This window comes from Engraulis encrasicolus, chromosome 14 (genome assembly GCF_034702125.1).
Source record: "Engraulis encrasicolus isolate BLACKSEA-1 chromosome 14, IST_EnEncr_1.0, whole genome shotgun sequence".
Lineage (NCBI taxonomy): Eukaryota > Metazoa > Chordata > Actinopteri > Clupeiformes > Engraulidae > Engraulis > Engraulis encrasicolus.
This window is the reverse complement of record NC_085870.1, coordinates 3786321-3802029: the sequence shown is the minus strand read 5'-3', so window position 1 is coordinate 3802029 and position 15709 is coordinate 3786321. Positions and strand designations below refer to the sequence as shown.

General features: G+C 41.7%; 2 protein-coding genes across 3 annotated transcripts; one reads left to right on the top strand and one right to left on the bottom strand.

The window, feature by feature from the left end:
- Positions 1-760: 760 nt before the first annotated feature.
- Positions 761-2600, bottom strand: LOC134461981 (cytochrome c oxidase subunit 6C-1). Of its 2 annotated transcripts, none has more exons than XM_063214804.1 (4): positions 2483-2600; positions 1420-1534; positions 1145-1276; positions 761-859 (listed from the first exon to the last, which is right to left on the bottom strand). In XM_063214804.1, the coding sequence occupies exons 2-3, from the start codon at positions 1522-1524 to the stop codon at positions 1151-1153; spliced, it is 231 nt and encodes a 76-aa protein (XP_063070874.1). In that variant the 5' UTR covers positions 1525-1534; positions 2483-2600; the 3' UTR covers positions 761-859; positions 1145-1150. The 2 variants fall into 2 exon arrangements, with proteins under 2 accessions (XP_063070874.1, XP_063070875.1); XM_063214805.1 differs by having other exon boundaries at positions 2468-2486.
- Positions 2601-3028: 428 nt separating this feature from the next.
- Positions 3029-14375, top strand: tomm34 (translocase of outer mitochondrial membrane 34). The gene is made up of 8 exons (XM_063214802.1): positions 3029-3482; positions 3716-3856; positions 4151-4250; positions 4424-4576; positions 5574-5773; positions 7757-7904; positions 10393-10519; positions 12318-14375. Exons 2-8 carry the CDS (start codon positions 3727-3729, stop codon positions 12417-12419), a joined length of 960 nt encoding a protein of 319 aa, XP_063070872.1. The 5' UTR covers positions 3029-3482; positions 3716-3726; the 3' UTR covers positions 12420-14375.
- Positions 14376-15709: the final 1334 nt, after the last annotated feature.

The window sequence follows — 15709 nt, the reverse complement described above, 5'->3', positions numbered from 1 at the left end:
AGAAAACGATTAAGTTTCCCAGCTGTCAGCCTAGCCACAACAACTTGAGGGACTGTTTGTCATACACCATCCCAATTGCAAATGAGAAAAAGACTCTACAATTGAGCTTTTGAAAGATATTGAAATATAATGCTGTTGTCAGTGATGTCATCATGACATATTACTTCCTGGTACGAGGAGACAAGCAAGTGGAGGAGGCAAGGTCGCATATTGTAACGCACTCACAGAGCAGAATAGAGTTGCTTTATTGGTCGATGCATTCTCTAACCCAGTGTTTCTCAACCGGGGTGCGGTGGGAACATGGCTGACGGTATGTGAAATTGGCCTAAATAAATAAATAAATAATGCAATATATTTGTCTAAATTAAGAAATGAATGCTTAGTGGAATCTTTCATCTACCATTTACACACAATAAAGTAAATCTAGGTCACCCCTAGTATGGTCTTCACATAGCCTATCTGAGATAAAGCTGCAACTTCGAACGTCTCCAAATGTGTCACTTTTCTAAGCTTGTGTGATATCGGATGCGATGCCATGTTACGGCTTGTTGGTTTGGGGTGCCTTGAGATTTCTCATGAATTGAAAGGGTGCCTTGCCTAAAAAAAAGGTTGAGAGCCACTGCTGTAACCCATAGGTTCTTAAACTAGAGATGATAAACTTTTGATCTGTGACTGAAAAGTAAAAAAAATCAACAGCTTACAATTACTAAAATGACAGATTTCTTTTCATACTGAAAATTTAGACAAGAATGCAAAGTAGTACAGCATGTCTGCTTTATTCATGCCAACACAAAAAATGTTCCAAGTTCAGTAAGAACACCAAATAAATTTACACAAGGAATGGACAGAGGATCTGCACCTGTCAACATAAAAACAGAGAATATTACCATTTTATGAAGTTGCATTAGAGCAAAACACACACCACATACCACAATGAAACACAAATGAGACCAGAGACGTCACCGTCACGTCAGAAACGTCAAATGTGTCACGTTTATGCATTGTAAGCTTATAGCCCTAATGAAACCCACGAGAACTTAATATGTTAAACACCCATCAAGTCAACCACAAGAAAGAACTACTGTACAGTATTAAGAGACACCAAAAAATCAATCACTCTGCTCTTTCAAAAAAGAAAACTCACATGAATTTATTCGCCAGAAGGCCGGCAGCTTTCGAATATGCCTGCTTCCTTCATTGCAGTGAACTCCTTGATGGCGTCATACTGTTTGTAGAAGTCAGCATATGCCTGTTTCCTTGGCTCTGTGACACCGTACTGCAGGGGGAAACATACCATTATTGTATCAGTTTAGTATAATGCAATGATTTAACATTAATCGAGTTACAAAATTACTTCACAGCTGGCCCATGAATTCATTTTTAAAATATGTGCTGCAATGTCCTACAAAATGAACCAACCTTGAATGCTGCTGCTACGACGATAGACAGAGCAAAAGCGATGGGCAGGTGGAACTTCAGTTTCTTGGCGAGGAGACCTCGCATGAGTGGCTTTTGCAGAGACATCCTTGAGTGCCTAAGAGGGATTAAAATAAAATAAAATAAAAACACACACACAACATTACAAACAAACACTGTACCGTGACAGTAAGTGGAATACGGTTCATGCACTAGAACAAATTTAGTTAACATTAAAGGCTGCGTCATCAAAGTCAGAACACTGAGGACCTTTCACGGTGTCTGCAATTTGGCCTGCTTCTCGGTCGTACAACATTGGTCGCTGGATCACACGACCACAGTGATGGGGTTACACGAGGACAACGCTACCCGTTTCGTTGCGGCAATGTATCCTTGATGCACGTTGTGTAGCGTACAGGCCTACTGTACTATTTTGTCGTAGAATTCTATACAAAATCACATCAAATCGCCATTGCTATTTTACTTTTTTTGAGGGACATCATTGCCTAGTTTTGCTAGCTCACAGCTGATCTGTGTAATGCAATGATACAGTAATGTCTTACAGCAAAGACCACACCTTGGTGTAAGGGCAACTTTTTACCTTCTCAGCCGAAGGTGCCAACTTTAACAATAAAATTCGATAGAACTATTTGTTTATTGCGAATTTAAGATGGCAATAGACATGCCATATCCGGAAAACATTACCCAATTCCTCCACTAAAAAACACATTTTGGACGGGACTAACTCGGAAGACTGTCGCCCATGGGTTACATACACAAGTAATAATTTCCATTAGATTTGACTCAACAGCCCAACCAATCCAAATATAAACCAAGTTACCAAAATACAGACGTCGACAAAAGTATGACTTTTTGCTAGCTATCGAAAGCTAACATGGTGGACGATATGCAAAAGGCTAGCAGGTTAGCACATAGGTTAAACATCACGAGTATGCTTTTTTGTTGGCTTATGATATATTCGGTAATGATGGAACACGAAATAAATACACATTTAACAATGTTAATGAAGTAAACGACAGATTAAATCCACCTTTTAAACACTTACACTTACGACCTTCACTGACAGCGACTTAAGCACGTAGTCGGGTTTGTCTGTACTGGACCTACGTAAACTCACGAGGGTCAAAAGACACGGGCCAAATTCCAAAATACGAAAAGGGCGTTGCGGAAAAACATCTGACTGCAGGACTAGCAGCCAGTAGCAGCAAGATCAGAGAAACGTCAGGAAAGTTGTCCAATATAACTAGTTCTATAGATTGTACCTTGTATGATTTTATTTTGCTCAAAATAAGCCGTGTGCTTCAAAATATTGAGTCGCTTATCATGACAAAAGAGAGAAACATGATTGTGCTGGTGTTTGTCAGTATTTGTTGTGTTAAAAGCTCCGTGAATAAAACGCTCAGTAATTTATGAATTCCGAAATTATGTGGGAAATAATTTATTTTAGGGTGGTAGTAAACGCCCAGTGATGCTCACATGGGGGAGATGTGAGTTGTTTAAAGGGAGATAAACCACTGTGTATTTTATCACATGCGTTGCTTATCATTTCTAGGACTTTCTAGAATATAGGAGTAGTCTAGAACTACTTCAAATAGCAACGCAACGTGGTGGTGTCGTTACTAAAAGCGAGTGGAAACTGAAACTCAACACCGACAGAAGCCGCTGAACACCGGCGAAAGACTTCCATCCTTGTCGACCTGCTGGTGGTAGCTACACTGCGCGAGAGACACACCGACACTTCGGGAAGCAGCACGCGCTCGAGACTCTGACCACCACTTTGACAGAGCAACTGGCTCTTCATTTATTTATTTTAGCAGCTATCTCTGTAGATTAACTGTGTGTTCACTACTACACAAGGGTGCAATTTACTTTACACGTAAATTATTTTGAGATCTATTGAGCTAACGAAGTTTGTAAAGCTAGCCCTGGGGCGACTGGCGTTAGCAAGCTAGCGGAACACTGACAGGACTTGAAAGAAGTTGGACAGCTACCCGGTGACTTCTGGCACATATTTCCAAAATTTGATCTTCCCGCAAATACACAAGGTGGGTTTATGCTATATACCCAAATATATTTAAACAGATCTGTTAATTTGTCTGGCTAATGTTACCTTCCTTGGCTGCTGTGTTAGCTGCCAGCTAACCATTGAATTCAGATAAAGAAAGCTGCTGGTAACTTGCCCAAAGTCGGGCGCTCACCTATCATAACTGGGAATTGTTCATATGGATCGAGTGCAGTGTGACAGTAGCCTATTCTGTCTGTCTTTTGTGCTTTTCAGATAAACCAGGTATGCCTCACAAGCGGCGTTCACATTCGTGGTCGGAGCTGAAGCAGTCGGGGAATGAATGTTTTAAAAACGGACAGTACGGGGATGCTGTATCATTTTACAGCCAGGCTATCCAGTTATTGGAGAAAGCAGGTAAAGGCTACCTAACCCAAATTCATTTCAGTCAGAGACAATACACATGACATTAATATGCATCAATACGCCCTGCTGCCGGTTGTGATCCACTTAACTTCAAATAAATGGGTCACATAACAACAGGCCTACTTTTTGAGTAATGGCTGCTACAGGGATTGCAATACTGACAATACTTCATGTTATGTGTGCATGTGCAGAACGTGTATCTGAGACCGTCTAATATAGATGGTCTACTACGACTTTTGTACTGATCGGTTTCAGTAAATGAAAATGCACCATTCTACATTACAGGAGGGGCTAACCAACAAGATCTTAGCATCCTGTATTCAAACCGGGCAGCCAGTAACTTGAAGGATGGCAACTGTGGGGAATGCGTAAAGGATTGCAGTGTGTAAGTTTTATTCACCCTTGAAAACAGTACAGTACATTGCATTTGATGCACAGCCTTTATACACGTTGATTTGCTCAAATTAACAACAATGGTGCACATAGTCTGGGATTTTTTTTATTAGGCACTCCCACTCTTGTTATGGTCACTCACTTGAGCTCCTTTGTCATCAACAGATCTCTTGACCTGGTTCCCTTTGGTTTCAAGTCCCTGTTGCGTCGTGCCGCTGCATATGAAGCACTGGAAAGATACAGGCTGGCTTACGTGGACTACAAAACTGTATTACAGATAGACTGCAACATACCTTCCGCCCATGATGGAACAAACAGGTAACCATGATTGTTAAATGTTCTATTGGCAGTATGCCGAATGCCTTTAGGAGCTTACCCTAGTCACGCTGATGGTAACCATGAAGGTCCCACTGGGAAAGTCCAGTTGTCATTGTGACACTCATAGCGCACAGCACAAAATTGCATGCATACCTCTTTGGTGCGCTCCCAAAAGGGCAGTCAAGACTGGTGCTCTCCCAAAAGGGCAGCCATGGGTAAGCAGTTGGGGCATTAGACTTGTAGCCCAAAGGTTGACGGCTCTTGTAGCCCAAAGGTTGCCGGTTCGATTCCCGACCCGCCATGTTGGTTGGGTGAGTAATTTACCAGTGCTCTCCATCATCCTCCTCCATGACTGAGGTACCCAGAGCATGGTACCGTCCCGCTGCACTGCTCCCTTTCGTGCGGCATTGGGGACTGCCCCCTTGCACGGGTGAGGCATAAATGCAAGTTCGTTGTGTGCAGTGTTCACTTTTGTGATGTGGCTGTGGAGTGCTGTGTCACAATGACAGTGGGAGTTGGAGTTTTCCCAGTTGGGCTTTAGTGAAGGCTTTAATTAATAAAATGTAGCAGTGCAATGGGGCAGTATCATCCTCTGGGTTCCTCAGTCTTCGAAGAGGATGGGGGAGAGTGCTGGTTTATCACTCCCTGACAGTGTTGAAAATCGAAGCCTCCGGCTACAAGCGCGACACCGTAGCCACTTATCCATGTCTGCCCATTAGTCTTGAAAAGGAAGAAAGGAGTCGCACACTGAAGCTGAATGCAGAATCAAAAACTGTATTAAACAAAGCTGGAAAAAGTAAATAAAACCAACAGACAGGGGACAAACGTTTCGGGTCTAGCCCATCATCAGTGTTCAAAGGGTGCGACTCCTTTCTTCCTTTTCATTATACTGATCTTGGAATTATGCACCGAGCGATACGCTCAGGATAAGACATTGGCGCGGACGCCACCCCACCGTGCCCATTAGTCTTGACATGATGCTGTGTTTTCCCCACAGAATGACAAAAGTCCTAACCGAAACGGATGGTCCGTCCTGGCGAGAGAAGCTGCCTCCGATCCCGACTGTGCCCATGTCCGTGAAAGAGAAGCTTTTACAGCCCACTGCTGCAGCCACAACCCCAGCACCAGCACCAGCACCAGCCCAACCCGCTGCCTCAAAAACACAACAAAATGGTGTCAAAGAGAAAGACAAACCAGGTACTCACTCTCTCTCTCTCTCTCTCTCTCTCTCTCTCTCTCTCTCTCTCTCTCTCTCTCTCTCTCTCTCTCTCTCTCTCTCTCACTCACTCTTTGTCATCAAGATCATCTCATGCTCACAAGGTCGCCGGGGCAGGATGGTGTACAGCCACGGGAATTCCCGAAAAGTGTCATCCTCTAGTGCAGTGATTCTTAACTTGGGGTGCAGGCACCCCCTGGGGGTGCGCCAGAGGGGTTGTGTCCAAAATTCTGTTAGCAATCATTATAATTAGACCAATTCGAAACCAAATTTAAACCGGTTTTGGTCACCATGTAAAGTCATTAAGATATTGATTAATGTCTCAAGCAAGAATCATTGTGATAAATCACTTAAATATTTTTTTTAGGGCATGTAGAAGTGTAGAAATTTGGGTTGGGGGTGCGCGGCTTGTCTTGGTCACAGGTAAGGGGGTGCGTGACGAAAAAAAGGTTAAGAACCACTGCTCTAGTGTACAGTGTTTCCCATACATGGACCATTCTGTGGCGCAGCACCACACAATAAAAACGGAGCACCACCTGTTGTTCCAAAACATTTCCATTTTCTCAGTATAATAGAAATAGATAATAAAGCTGACAATTGACTGAAATATTTAGGAGCGAGGAAATTTCATGACTATATTTGTTGCACAGGTGGCATTGTATGACTGTTCCACACCGGAATTCACTGAGCTCCTGAGGGCGGCCCGTTCTTTCACACATTGTGACATAATTTATACAAACCGTCTGCATGCCTAGGCGCTTGATTTTCTACATCCGGCCTATTCAAATGGAGGCCCTTGGACAGCAAGGCTCTGGCCCCCCACAAGGTCAGAACAAAATGGAAACATTTAGAGATATAAAAGTACGGGTTCTGTATTGAGCCAAAACGGGCCAGGAAATGCCTGAAATTACATCTAAGAAATACAAAAATGTCTGTAAACCCCCCGCCTCAATGAACTGTCCGGTATTTCTAACATTGACAGTTGGCAACCATAATATATCCATATTCCATGGCCGGCCCCTTTGATGGGAGGAATTCGAAAAACTGGCCCTCTGTGACATTTAATTGAATAGCCCTGTTTTACATCTTTGGCCAGGCCAAGTGATTAGGACACCTGATTCTGATCATTTGGAAGGGTGAGCGAATATTTTTGTTAATATAGTGTGCATGTCAATGGGGGTATATGCACAACACTTGGAATGGCCCAATGTCTTTTGCTTGTAGCACCATAGTGCCACTTGGTCTATGGCAGGGGTGGGGAACCTTTTTCATTCGAAGGGCCACTTACAATTCATCCGAGGGCCGTAAAAGTCCTCAGAGGGCCATACTATCAACACAAATCAGGATTTCCCCTTACACTTTAGGCCTATATTGAAGGCAGCCACCTTTAAAACAGACCCCACATTCTCTTGGTCCCCTGAATATAACTTAATTGTATTGCAAATGCATTTTCTAAGGTTCATTTACAAAATAAGCTTTCAGCTTTCAGTAATTGTATTGCAAATGCATTTTCTAAGGTTCTTTTACAAAATATGTCACATTTCATGTGAAGCTGCATAACATCAAAATTATATCGGGGCGCAAACAGCCCTCGAGACAGGTTCCCCACCCCTGGTCTATGGGAAACACTGGGTGTGTTTTGTAAACAGTCAGTTTATTGTTCTCAAGTCAGAATGGTGGTTTTACTTTCATTTCTCCCTAGCTGATAAGTTGGTGTAATCGGCAAGGCCCCCTGCAAACAGTATCATGTTACTCTTATAAAATATACAATGTCCGTGCATAGAAAACAAGCTACTTCAAAGGGTAGATTGATTCACAGTGTAGTACATGTGTAAATATGACCTTGTTATTACCCCATGATATTGTTTTATTAAGCATGTTGCTTCCTGGTTTGCAATGTTTATTGTTGGACATTGCGTAGGTGTAAATTCTCCCTTTTTTGCTTCTTCCTTTTTTTTATTCAGTTGTAAACGACGCTGCAAAGAAGAAAGGCAAAACATTGAAAGAGGAGGGCAACGTGCTGGTGAAGAAAGGAGAACATAAGAAGGCCGTGGAGAAATACACGCAGAGTCTCAAACAAGACCCCACAGAAGTCACCACATACACAAACCGGTATGCTGTCCTGTGTGTGTGTGTGTGTGTGTGTGTGTGTGTGTGTGTGTGTGTGTGTGTGTGTGTGTGTGTGTGTGTGTGTGTGTGAGTGTGAGAGAGAGAGAGAGAGAGAGAGAGAGTGCCAACTAGTCAAACTTTGTGTTAGACCCAGGGTCTAACTTTTTTTTGGCTCACTAGCCACTGTGGCTGGTAATTCCCACCAGCCATTCAGCCTTTCTACTAGCTACAATTTTATGGTTTTTTGTTACTTAGCATCTTTGGTCTCAGATGACTTGCTAAAAGAACGACCACCACTAATATTGACATGGCTTTTTCGACATAAAAATAAATCATACAGATAGAAACTGTGTAATTTAGTAGTTCATTGACCTTAAGGGCAAATAATCCAATCCATGCACATGGGGCAACAACTGGATATTAGACTACTGTAATATGCCATGTGCAAGAAGTTATCTGCCAAAGTGGCTAGTGTGACTGAAATTGTTACTACCGGTAGCTACAACCAAGTTTTACCTGCATTTTGCCAATGCCAATGTCAAGCCCAGGATAGAACGTTGGTAAATCTCCCCTCAAACTCCTAAAAAGGAAAAATGCTGTTGAACTTGAGTTCGCCAATAGCTACCGGTCAGCTTTTAGCTCCTTTGGTTGGGTGGTTCCTTTCCTCTCCAGAATGGCTGAAAGGTCGTCGGTTAGGTCCAGATGCTTAGCTAGGCTGCGCCATTGCATACAGGCTGTACCTGCCATGTGGTCCGCACTGCTCTCAAGTCAGTGTAGCAAACCTAGTTCTTCCTGATTCAGAAAAAAAACGCTTGGCATCTGTATACCTGCAACCAGTCACCTTTTGGCTAAATTCAGTGTTTTGATCCTAAAAAAAAAGTAATGTCTGTGTGAATCCTATTGAGGGTCTTCGTTTGTCACCTGTTTCAACCCTCGAGATTATGGTCTGTCATCTTCTGAAAGTCGCTTTGGTTATAAAGCGTCAAATAATGCAATGTAATGTCATGTCATGTCATCAGACTAAGTGGTGTGATTAGTTGTCCCAGAGATAGTGGTTCCTGCAGAATCGTTGTACCTCTGTTCTCTGGGAGATTTGCCAGATCTCAGGCCCTGTCTGCAATAGGAAAGCGAGGGTGTTGGAGCAGATTAAAACATATTGAGCATTTATGCTGAATGTGATTGCTGTTTAGCCCGTGCCATGTTGCATTGCTGTCAAACAATATCAAGTTTCATAATATCGAATTTCATAATACCTGAGCGAGCCTAATGACGCACTGAGGCGAAACGCGTTGTTCGCTCAAATAAAACGAGCATAAAGTCAAGAATGTGTGCGGTAGACTTCTTTCTTTTGAAGTATTGAACATTCCTGCATCTACCAGCACCTAGGAGCTGTGCGTGGAACTTTGAACTGTTTCATAATATCGAGTTGAAACAATATTATTGTCTATACTGCCAAAAGGTAGGTTACGCTAAGCGCAATACATTCCCCTCCAGTTGAGCAATCCACAGAGCATACTTGCTATCCAATACTCATGCAGAACACCACTGTATGTTTCTCTATGGTCCTCCACTCACTGCTGAAGGGAGGGAAGATTCTATATTGTTTTGAACATTTTTTTGTCTTTAAAAGAAATATCGCCTAAAGGTTTTTCTAGTTTAGTAGGCCTCATTGGCCCTAAATGCAAACTAAAATGCGTATTTAATGCCTCATATTTATGGTATAGAACATTGCCCTATTAAAAGTTCAATCTTCAAAACCAGGGCACGTTGTTGTGCTTGTCCCTATGTTTTATGAGCACCCTTGTGACGATGCCCCTGGCCTGAAGGGGCAGGTGAAGAGCACAAAACATTGAACCTAATTTGCCTACAGTTATAAGTTCAGGGTTCACACTGGTGCTTGAATTCCTTGAAAATGCTTGAATTTCAATGAAGTGCTTCAATTAAATGCTTGAAATTTGTGTCAAGTCAAACTCAGTAAGCCAAATGATAGAAATAAATTGTTCAGGTACATAAAAAATCTGAGGGAGTGAGATGTCAGATGGGATTTGCCATTTGACACCCTAAAATTTATTAGAATGCCCGAAATTGCATCTTAAAAACACACAATTTTCTTGGGGAGGACCCTCACACCCCCTTCCCACATCATTTTAAAGGTGCTGGAAAACTGAAAAATTGGTGCTTGAAAGTGCTTGAAAAGCGCTTGAATTTGTTCATGAAAAAGGTGTGGGAACCCTGTAAGTTCAACGGTACAGGTACACCGGCACCGGCAAACACAGTTTAGTACTTTTATTTGGATTTCACCAGAAAGATAGCACTACAATTCCAAATAGTGCTGGAAGCAAATTTCCTATGCGATACATTACACTAGGTTAGAATGACACACACACACACACACACACACACACACACACACACACACACACACACACACACATGCGCGCACCTTGTGAAATTGACTGAAATGTCTTTTTTTTTCATTCTTTTAAACCAGAGCGCTGTGTTACCTCTCTCTGAAGAGGTACAAAGACGCGGTGAAGGACTGCTCAGACGCGCTGGAGATGGATGCTGCCAACATTAAGGCCCTGTACAGACGCGCACAAGCCAACAAAGAGCTGAAGGTGAGAATCCTGACTGACCCACTTTTTCACTGAACATTGAGGACAGAGTTTGGAATAGCTCACCTCTCTACTGCAGTCATGTGTCCTCACAGGCAAACATGTCTGGTCTGTGGACTGACGGCGTGTGTGTGTGTGCAATAGTTTGTTATATAATCGCAATAACACGTGCCAATTGGCAACCAGACAGGGTGGACTTCACGCATACCTATAAAATTGTACCTGTACCTGGAAAATTGTATTTGTTGCCTGAAGAAAACCATTGTGAAGTGTTATCTGTTGTAATCGTTATACTACTACTAATGTATTCATCATTGACATGTAGTGCTAAAATCAACACATCTTTTCCACTCTCCTGATGGCACTTGGTGACATGTCTACTATTTATTATTCAGGGTTCCCACTGGTGCTTGAATTTCAATTAAGTGTTTTCAAGGTTGTGAAAATGCTTTAATGTTTGGTGTAGTGCTTGAAAATTCTTGAAAATTGTGTCAAGTCAAACTCAGTAAGATAAATAATATAAATAAATTGTTCAGGTACATCAAAAATCTGAGGGAGTGAGATGTCAGACGGGATTTGCCCTTTGACACCCTAAAATTGATGAAAATGCAGGAAATTGCATCTTACAAACGCACAATTTTCTGGGGGAGGACCTCAACATCCCCTTCTCATGACCTATTAAAGGTGCTGGAAAACTGAAAATTTGGTGCTTGAAGGTGCTTGAAAAGTGCTTGAATTTGTTCATGAAAAAGGTGTGGGAACCCTGATTACTCTAATCTCTATGTGTGGTCATGCGCGGAGGTAGATCAGGGATTTTGCATTAGGAAGCAGAATGTGTACATAAAATATGTGAAATATTTTAAATATCTGATGTCATGAAGTTGGCACAGAAGCACAACCAGACATGTCAGTGGATAGTCTGAATAGGTCAGGCCAATACATGATTTGCATCCTACCACCAATCCTACCATCTACAATTTCAGAACGCAGTATCTTGAAAATGGTCGAAAATGGGTTTAGACCGGAAATTGGCTTTAAAATACCTCGTTTTTCTTGTGTTAAAACATTTTGGTCCAATTTGGTCCCGTTTCAGAAAAAAACGATAAAAAGCGGTTATATTGCGCTTTTTGGTTTTAGGAGGTTACGTCTTACTAGCCAAGAACGCAGTATATCGCGCAATATACTGCACATCTCCATTGACACCGTGGTTTTGGTGTAGACTGTAATACCACAGCAGAACGCAGTATATTGATTTTTCAGCCAAAAGTAATGAGAATGTTGTTTTTTTGTTTATTTCTTGTGTGCATAAATTTCCACCATAAAAAAGTATTATATGGAAGTGTCATCACCACTTTACCTCCAACACAGTTGCGTGGCCAGAAAGGAAACTTTAAAGCCTTTTTTCTCAGTTTGCCATTTCGAATTATACTGCGTTCTGAATTTGTTGGGTAGCCTACCCCTTTCCCCTTCCCCTCACTTACTGTATGCGTTCACGTGTAGGGGTAGGGGCTGTGAGAAGGACACAGCTGAGGGGGGGGTGCACTAAAGTGAACAGAGATCCGCACACCTAAGTCTGCAAAATAAAGTTAAATCTTGATCTGTGGGCCAGGGACATTCGGGGTCAGTAAGGCCTTGTGTTTAGGCAAGCGTATCGGCTGAGCGCTCACACAGACAAGGTAAAAACCTTTTTGTTTTTTAACAGATTAGACTAGTTTTTTTCAGTGATGTTTCAGCAGCACCATTGTTCCCAGCACCGCAAATCCTATTCGCCAGGTCTGTAATATTTGTTCTTTCCCTTCAGGAGAGCAAAGCATGCATGGAGGATCTGAACAGCTTGCTGAAAATAGAGCCAACCAACGGGGCGGCCCAGAAGTTACTAGTTGAAGTGCAGAAGACGAAGTGAGGACGAGATGAGCTGCACTGACTGGCCTGTGAGTGCGTTTTAATATGCGACCTTGCCTCCTCCACTTGCCTCCTCCACTTGCTTCTCGTCATGATGACATCACTGACAACAGCATTATATTTCAATATCTTGCAAAAGCTCAATTGTAAAGTCTTTTTCTCATTTGCAATTGGGATGGTGAATGAAAAACAGTCCCTCAAAAGTTGTTGTGGCGAGGCTGACAGCTGGGAAACTTTATTGTTTTCTCCACGGAGGAGGGGCCAGGAGGCGGGACGAGGAGACAAGCACAACTGGAGGAGGCAAGGTTGCATATTGGGATGCACTCTGTGTGTGCAATGGCGATGTGGGACCTGCAGTTCATGTTCCAAGTGCCTACCAAAACAAAACGCCCCCACCGTCCCAGACTTCCTCATTATTTCTCCTTCTACTTATCCAACTGCAAGTTTTCATGTTGTATTCTTGTCCTCTATGGGTGCACGTGTGCCCTGTGGTCACCTGAGGGTAGCCTCTGCTTTTTACGTTCTGCATGACGTGGGAACCAAGTGTGATGAATAGGGATTTGTCAGGCTGAGCTGTGTCGTCGAGATGAGCTCCTCCTAGCCAAATTTGAGAGATTGCCTACTATTTATCTATGCCTACTCCTAACCTTAATCCTACTGTCTTTTGAAACTGCGCTTGTGAGGTAGCTCAACTGGACAAGTAGCTCAGTTTGACACAGCAAATAGGAAATAAGTGTTTTAAATCTGCATTTTTCATGTTAATGTTTCAAATGTGCTATGGCTCTTTATGTTGGTCGTTATTTTTTTTTTTATCCTTGGGTGAGAAAATATGAAGATGGACAATAAATGCGTCATCAATATTACTCTAATAACTTTTCCGTGTTGAATATCCACATGTGCCGTTTCAATCGCAACACAGAGAACATTGTAATGTAGCTTTATTATGGTGTCCGAAATAAGATTGTTTATTATAATACAGGTATTATCAGTGAACAGGTGCATGGGAATTCACATTTCCTTCACATACAGTACATTTTGTATTTAAGAATTATGGCTCATTCATATTATTTCAAAGTCCAAGTGTACTTTGTCAATTCACTATGTTTTGAATGCAATTTCATGCAGGTTACTTCATGACTTGTTGTTTGTTTATTTTATGCAAAGCATGATTGAGGTTGCAGAGGAACCTTGGTGTTGTTATACCTTTTCTAGTTTCTGTTTGGATATTCAAGCGTTCCAAATGCCCACAGCAATGTAAAAGCTATCAGGTGTTGGTCTTTATATTATGAGCCAAGACCCCCTTTAAGATGTCGAGCCATCTGGTGTTCATATTCAGCAGCGTGTAACTAGTGTTAAAGGTGGGGTTGCAGGTTAACCATTTTAAGAAAATGTACTATTATGACATCATGTTGGGGGTTCCGCAGGCTACAATATGTAGAACCTTCGAATCCTGGGGGAGTTCCCCCAACGTGATGTCATACCTGCAACCCCACCTGATAACACTCCCAGACACCTCCTACCTTCCAGGTATGTCCAACGTTGCTGGCTGATTATAGAGAGAGTACTGATGTGCAAGTTCCAGCAACAAGCCAGAGATCACATAACAGAACTGTGCTGTGCACTTCAGTGATATGCAAAGGGATGATTCAGTGTAGGATTTCTCAAATAAGGCTACATCAGAGCTTAGAATGAACAGTAGGCCATTATAATATCCACTGACAGCCTTACAATGTTCTGCTCTCAGGTGTCTCGCTCGATTGAGGCAAGAATTTTGCAACTTCCATGTTTACATTGAACAAATTAAGTCATCATATGGTTGTGTGTGTGTGTTCTGATCCTAATGTTGACACTTTGAGTATCATCTCTGCAACTTCATGAGTTGTGGGTCTTGGGTGAGAAAGTGAAGCACTGATCATACCTTTTTCTGTCACTATTCAATAAAGTAAATACAACTGATGATAAATGTGTGTTCTCTGAATACTCCCGTTTTTAAAAGCCACACTTGCTGCATTTGTTTACAGCAACGTATAAATGAGATGGAACCTTAAAAATGTGAATTCCAGGCATTTAATTTCATACAAGTGCTTTAGACCTTAATCATTCATGAACTTTTGTACCAGGCATTTAAACTATGAATGCTGTACTGCCCTTGTAATCAAGGTCGTTTTTAAATGTGATGCACTATGCCTACTTAAATCAGCCAGGCGTGTGTTCACATTAATGAACTAGTTAGATGTCAATGGTGCGCATGCAATTAAAGCCACACTTTGATTACAAAAATAAAACAGGGAAATTTGGAACTGATAAAACTTTTATTTCACTTTAAATTGTCTTTTACACTTTCCTGATTATAACATGTAAGGTGAAACTAGAACTGTTTTAAAAGACATACACAAATCTAGTATTACGGCAATAACCAGGTTTCTTTTTTTTGTCATTTTGATTTTTTTTTTAAGCTATTCTAAATTTTCACAACCACGTGCGCGCTAAGCAATAAAACCGTCACAGAAGCAAACTTTTAGGCAGAATACTGGTCAGTAAAAACAAAGCAATTGGAGATACCAGATATACAGACAGGCTCGGTTCCACATTCACTACTGCATTTTTATCAAGCGTAGAGTAACTGCCATTTGTTCAGCTAAGGGGGAAATTTTTTCTTCAGTGCATGAAACATTGTCTTCAGCAAAGACATCTGAGACTGATGAGTTCTACACCTAAGTGGAATGTTATGGTGATGGCAAGGTATTGTGACACTGAGTGATATCAGTTAAATCTTTTTTTTATTATTTTTTTCATATTTTTTTTGTTTTATCTGTCTGAAAAAGCCTACTAGTCCTGACTAACCAAGCACCTCTCTCGAAGCCCTCAAACGATGATGGATCACTTCTGATGAGACATCAGACCATCACATCCTTACAGACTACAGCCCTTCATGCGCACACCACAACAAGGCTCTCCCAAGCCATCCCTCCATCTACCACCATCCCTCCTTTCATTTTATTTCATTTATGATTTAGAGAAGGGGAACTTGACGCATCTTGATTGATCAGTGTGGACTGTCAACTTAAGGCCCGTAGGACAAGCTTGAACGAAGGAAGGAAGGAAGAAAAAAAAAAGTCTAGAAAATTTTAAAGTAACGGCTTTAAGGTGTTTTCTTTGCAAGCAAGTTTTACAATATTACATTTTAAGACAAATTTATATTTACTTCTAAAATTGTTTACAATTTTACAGTCTTTTAATAGTTTGTTTTACTGAAATGTGAGTCTGCGTTATGCAAGGAAGGGGAGGGGA

What these genes read in the sequence shown, in the direction of transcription:
- LOC134461981 (XM_063214804.1), bottom strand. Translation starts at nt 1,524, where the DNA reads ATGTCTCTGCAAAAGCCACTCATGCGAGGTCTCCTCGCCAAGAAACTG. An exon ending in TCGTAGCAGCAGCATTCAAG is followed by an intron (nt 1,277 to 1,419) that starts GTTGGTTCATTT and finishes TTCCCCCTGCAG; the next exon opens with TACGGTGTCACAGAGCCAAG.
- tomm34 (XM_063214802.1), top strand. Translation starts at nt 3,727, where the DNA reads ATGCCTCACAAGCGGCGTTCACATTCGTGGTCGGAGCTGAAGCAGTCG. An exon ending in CCAGTTATTGGAGAAAGCAG is followed by an intron (nt 3,857 to 4,150) that starts GTAAAGGCTACC and finishes TCTACATTACAG; the next exon opens with GAGGGGCTAACCAACAAGAT. An exon ending in AAGCCAACAAAGAGCTGAAG is followed by an intron (nt 10,520 to 12,317) that starts GTGAGAATCCTG and finishes CTTTCCCTTCAG; the next exon opens with GAGAGCAAAGCATGCATGGA.